Raw genomic sequence first — 5,811 nt, 5'->3', positions numbered from 1 at the left:
AAAAACTGTGAAAAAGTCTTTCTTTTCAAATTGGAGTGAAGGTAAGGGAGTGTTGGGAGGTGGGTGGGGCCTCGTCCCAAAAAATGATCCAAAGTGATTCTCAGTGGCCTGATATACACATGTGGACACCCAGTGTTAGGAGTGGACTCTTACCACAATGTGGAGAGATGTGAGCATGTACTTGGTTGTATCTAGAAGTCCCCAACTGATCAAGCTGGCAGGGATGGCTCTCGGAATGGACCGGAACAATCAGCTGCTTCCGAAGTGGGGGGGGATCTGTAGGCTTCCAAGCAGGGGGAGATGCCAAGACAGAGCAACCCAGAGAAAAGAAGAGGACTATAGTGCATTACCTTCGACTTTAATGATAAAACGAATGAGGGTACACTTACACATTCCGGACGAACAAACAGCAAATACAGGGCGGTCGCGGGTGTCTGCAGTACAAACCGGGACCTATGACAGCACGGCTGGCTCCCCCCGACGCGTTTCCACTAACAAGTCGGCTTCTGGGATTGGAGCTCCAATCCCAGAAGCCGACTTGTTAGTGGAAACGCGTCGGGGGGAGCCAGCCGTGCTGTCATAGGTCCCGGTTTGTACTGCAGACACCCGCGACCGCCCTGTATTTGCTGTTTGTTCGTCCGGAATGTGTAAGTGTACCCTCATTCGTTTTATCATTAAAGTCGAAGGTAATGCACTATAGTCCTCTTCTTTTCTCTGGGTTGCTCTGTCTTGGCATCTCCCCCTGCTTGGAAGCCTACAGATCCCCCCCCACTTCGGAAGCAGCTGATTGTTCCGGTCCATTCCGAGAGCCATCCCTGCCAGCTTGATCAGTTGGGGACTTCTAGATACAACCAAGTACATGCTCACATCTCTCCACATTGTGGTAAGAGTCCACTCCTAACACTGGGTGTCCACATGTGTATATCAGGCCACTGAGAATCACTTTGGATCATTTTTTGGGACGAGGCCCCACCCACCTCCCAACACTCCCTTACCTTCACTCCAATTTGAAAAGAAAGACTTTTTCACAGTTTTTGCACTTTTGTTTTGGACTGAATGCATATGATTTTTTAAATCCGGTTACCACCCATGTACCTTTTGAACACTTGGTTCATTATTTGTTAGCGCACTTTGGTAATGTTTTCCATATTGCCATCTTCTCACGTTTAATTCAAATTTCAGTGCTGCTTTCACTTCACTTCTCATCACTTCAGGACTGCGCACCTATTTTCTTTCACAATATTATATATGTGACAACACTAAAGAAATGACACTTTGCTACAATGTAAAGTAGTGAGTGTACAGCTTGTATAACAGTGTAAATTTGCTGTCCCCTCAAAATAACTCAACACATAGCCATTCATGTCTAAACCACTGGAAAAGAAAGTGAGTACACCCCTAAGTGACAATGTCCAAATTGGGCCAACAGTGTCAATATTTTGTGTGGCCATCATTATTTTCCTGCACTGCCTAAACCCTCTTGGGCATGGAGTTCACCAGAGCGTCACAGGTTGCCACTGGAGTCCTCCTCCATTCCTCCATGATGACATCAGGGAGCTGCTGGATGTCAGAGAACTTGCGATTGGTCCAAGCACTGACAGACTGACCCCCCACCCCTTCAACCTCTGCAGCAATGCTGGCAGCACTCATACGTCTATTTCCCAAAGACAACCTGTGGATATGACACTGAGCACGTGCACTCAACTTCTTTGGTCGACCATGGCGAGGCCTGTTCTGAGTGGAACCTGTCCTGTTAAACTGCTGTATGGTCTTGGCCACCGTGCTGCAGCTCAGTTTCAGGGTCTTAGCTGCGTACAGGGAGGGGGGAGCTAAGTGTGTAAAGGTGTAGGTAATGAGTGTTTGCAGGTGTGGGTGGGGGGGGGGGCGTGGGTACTGGTATGGGGGGCTGAGTGTTTACAGGTGTGGAGCAGAGCTGTGTGTGTATACAGGTGTAAAGGGTGATGTGTCCAGGTGATACAGACATGGGGCATAGCTATTTGTGTGTACAGGTGTAGGGAGGGGGCTCTGTGTACACGTGTACAGATGTGGGAGCTGCTTGTGTACAAGTATGGGGGAGCTGTGTGTACAGGTGTGGGGGATGAGTGTGTGCAGGTGTGGGGTGAGGGGGGCGTGGATACAAGTATGGGGGGTTGAGTGTGTACAAGTGTGTGGGAGTGCTGCATTTAAACAGGTCTGGGGGGGGGGGTGAGTGTGTACAGATGGGGAGGCTTCATATATATATACAGTGAAGTTTTTGTGTGTGTGTACAGATGTGAGGGTGCTGTGTGTGTACTGGTAGGGGGAGCTAAGTGTGTACAGGTGTGGGGGCTGAGTGTTTACAGGTGTGGTGCAGAGCTGTGTGTATATACAGGTGTGGAGGGTGCTGCATGTGTCCAGGTGTGGAGGGCTACACATACACAGGTATGGGGCATAGCTATTTGTGTGTACAGGTTTGGGGGGGGGGGCTCTGAGTATGTGTACAGATACTGTAAGGGGGCTTGTGTACAGGTATGGGGAGCTGCTTGTGTACAGGAATGGGGAGCTGTGGGAGGCTAAGTGTGTGGAGCAGAGCTGTGTGTATATAGAGGTGTGGAGGGAGGGGGATGCTGCGTGTGTACAGGTATGTGTGTCTGTGTGTGGGGGAGGGGGGTAAACATACACATGTGTGGAACAGAGCTGTGTATGTGTAGGTGCGTGTGGGGGGGGTTGAGTGTGGGCATACAGATGTAGGGGCTGAATGTGTACGTGTGTGTGTGTGTGGGGGGGGGGGTGCTGTGTGTGTACAGGTGTGTAAGCAGTGGGGGAACATAGAGGTGTGGAGGGAGGGGGATGCTGCGTGTGTACAGGTATGTGTGTCTGTGTGTGGGGGAGGGGGGTAAACATACACATGTGTGGGCCAGAGCTGTGTCTGCGTAGGTGTGGGGGGGGGGGGGTTGAGTGTTGGCATATAGATGTAGAGGCTGAGTGTGTACAGGCGGCAGCTGTGTGTGCATGTACAGGTGTGGGGGAGGGATGCGTGTGTACGTGGGGGAGGGGGAACATACACAGGTGTGGGGCAGAGCTGTGTATGTGTAGGCGTGTGTGGGCATGCAGATTTAGGGGCTGAGTATGTATAGGCGGCAGCTGTGTTTGTGTGTGCATGTACAGGTGTGGGGGGGGGGGGCTGCATGTGTACAGGTGTGTATGTAGAGGGGTAACATACACAGGTGTGGGGCATAGCTGTGTATGTGTGTGTGTGTGGGGGGGGGAGGGGTTGAGTGTTGGCATACAGATGTAGAGGCTAAATGTGTTTACAGGTGGCAGCTGTGTGCGTGCATGTACAGGTGTGGGAAGGGCTGTGTGTACAGGAGTGTACAGTATGTACAGTATGTATAGGTGGTGCTTCTATAGTGGGGGGAGAAGGCTAAACAAGGCCCCATGGTTTCTAATTGTGCCTGGCTAGTTGCTCTTATTCTGTCTGGAATCTGCAAGTCAGCAAAGCTCACTCTGCCCTCCATAAAGGCTGAGACATGGTGGGGGGGGGGGCAGGAAGGGCAAAGAGCACACAGTCGATCCAGGTTCTAATGAAACTGGATGGTGGGCATGGAGCTGCGCAGTGACGTTGAGACAAGTGTGCTGGCAACTGGGAGTGAGATCCTAGCTGCAGAAGACGATCAGATGAGCACATCACGTGTAGTTTGGCATCTTCACCCTGGTCACTGATAGACCTTGTCCCGGAACTGACTATCAGGTTGTAGGTCAGAGTCAGGCAAGGGTCAGCAATATGCTGGCAATTAAATACAAAGTCAGGGTGATGGTCAAAAGTCCAGGCCATGGTCGGTAACGTAGATGAGCAGCAGGCATACTAGGCAAAAGAAATCCGAAGAGAAGTGTCAGGCATAGCCGGGTCAGTAACAAGATCAACAGGTTCATCAATACAGGATATGGGGATCAGAGCTGAAGGAAATTCACAAAAGAGGCTTGTAAGACCTTAGGTTTAAATAGCCCAGTGGGGCCAGGGTCTGTGGGTGCATGTGTGCACTGAGGCAGATTCTTGTCTTTGCACATGATGGCAAGCTTCTATGCTCACATCCCTGCACATGAGTCAACAGTTGAGAAGAAATCAAAGCTTCTGGATTAGTTTGACCAACAGGGAACTAGAATTTTAAGAATCAGAGGTCAGCAATTGAACAACCATAATTATTATACCGTAACTTTAGCTGAGAAACCAAATATTACAATGAAGTAATTGTCTTTATTTTTTATTATCTAGGTCAATGAGGATTACTTGCAATCAGAAGTCTCTTCCAATGCAACTTTTACACATGTGACAGAATTCATACTTTATGGATTCTCCAGGGTCCAGAATTACCAAACTTTGCTTTTTTGTGTATTACTTTTTATCTACCTCCTCGCCCTCTCTGGCAATGGCATTATCTTCTTCTTGGTCATCTTTGACCGGCATCTCCACACCCCAATGTATTTCTTTGTCAGCAACTTGTCCTTTATAGACATGACTTACACCTCGGTAACCATCCCAAAGATGTTGGCCAAGTTCCTGATGAACCTGGATACCATTTCCTACAAAGCCTGCTTCACGCAGATGTATATTTTGCTGTCTTTAGGAGCAACAGAGTGTTTTCTCCTTGCCATAATGGCTTTTGATCGCTACATAGCTGTATGCTTACCCTTGCACTACCAAACCATCATGACAAGACAACTTTACATAATACTGTCAATGGTAGCCTGGTCTGGAGGGTTTGCAGCTCCACTCACAGCCACCCTTCTTGCCTTAAAGTTACCTTTCTGTGGTTCCAATATAATCTACCATTACTACTGTGACACTCCTCCGTTGCTCCAATTGGCTTGTGCCAACACATCCTTCAATGTAGCCATTGGGTCTACCATTGGTGCCGTTGTCATTTTGGTATGCTTTGCTGTAATCGTTACATCTTACATTAAGATTATTTTAGCGATCCTCAGAATCAGTTCCCATGTTGGCCGCAAGAAAACGTTTTCTACCTGCGCCTCTCACTTTACAGTTGTCAGTATATTTTTCTTGCCCATTATGTTCATGTACATTCGTCCAAAAGCTTCCTACTCATCCGATGTAGACTCTTTGGTGTCCATGTTATATACAGTATTACCCCCCTTAATGAATCCCATAATATACAGCATGAGAAACAAAGATATTAAATCTGCTTTTCGGAAGAAAATAGGCTTCATTTGTACCAAAAGTTTCTTGATCACAGAATAGAATGCATGTGATTACTGAATGAAGCAATCAATTAACTTGGATTTATTGTATTTCCTTTAAAAAATTGAATTAAAGAGACAATCTGATGGCTACTGGCCTGCACAGGCACAGTCACTATGCACAACTGCTGTAACAGGGATTTGGAGGGGCTATAAAATTGGAGGAATGAGTACAATTTCGATCTCACTGCAAATCTATTTCATTGGTTTCTAAAATGTCCTCATCCAAATGCAATTCCAAACCAAACTACAACTGCACATAGCTAGCAATCTAGATCTGGCACATACCATTGTTGTCGCCACATAATCTCCACCTCAGAACTTTCTACTGCATACTGCTATGCACCCACCACCAAAGTTAGCAAATATCATTGTAAAGATTTGTTCCCTAAGACTTTATGAAATCTACACTTGTTTTTCTATTTTGCTGGATTTTGCCAAAAGGATTTGCTCATGAGCTTCCTATGAAGTGTCATGTTCCAGACTGTGTTGAAAGATCCAGAGGGATTGAGTCAGAAATTTAGCTTGGGCTAGCCTTGCATGTTTTTTAACGAGCCAATTAGTAATGAGTTTTTT

General features: G+C 47.3%; 1 protein-coding gene across 1 annotated transcript; it reads left to right on the top strand.

Annotated features, from left to right (window-relative positions):
• Positions 1 to 3,582: 3,582 nt before the first annotated feature.
• Positions 3,583 to 5,236, top strand: LOC309546769 (olfactory receptor 6N1-like; the record flags this gene model as incomplete). The annotated part of the gene is made up of 2 exons (XM_082246459.1): positions 3,583 to 3,672; positions 4,253 to 5,236. 2 exons carry the CDS (start codon positions 3,583 to 3,585, stop codon positions 5,234 to 5,236), a joined length of 1,074 nt encoding a protein of 357 aa, XP_082102585.1.
• Positions 5,237 to 5,811: the final 575 nt, after the last annotated feature.

This window comes from Pelophylax lessonae (genome assembly GCF_965119305.1).
Source record: "Pelophylax lessonae genome assembly, chromosome: 2".
Lineage (NCBI taxonomy): Eukaryota > Metazoa > Chordata > Amphibia > Anura > Ranidae > Pelophylax > Pelophylax lessonae.
Note: the sequence above shows the minus strand (reverse complement) of the source record. Positions and strands in the feature narration are given on the sequence as shown.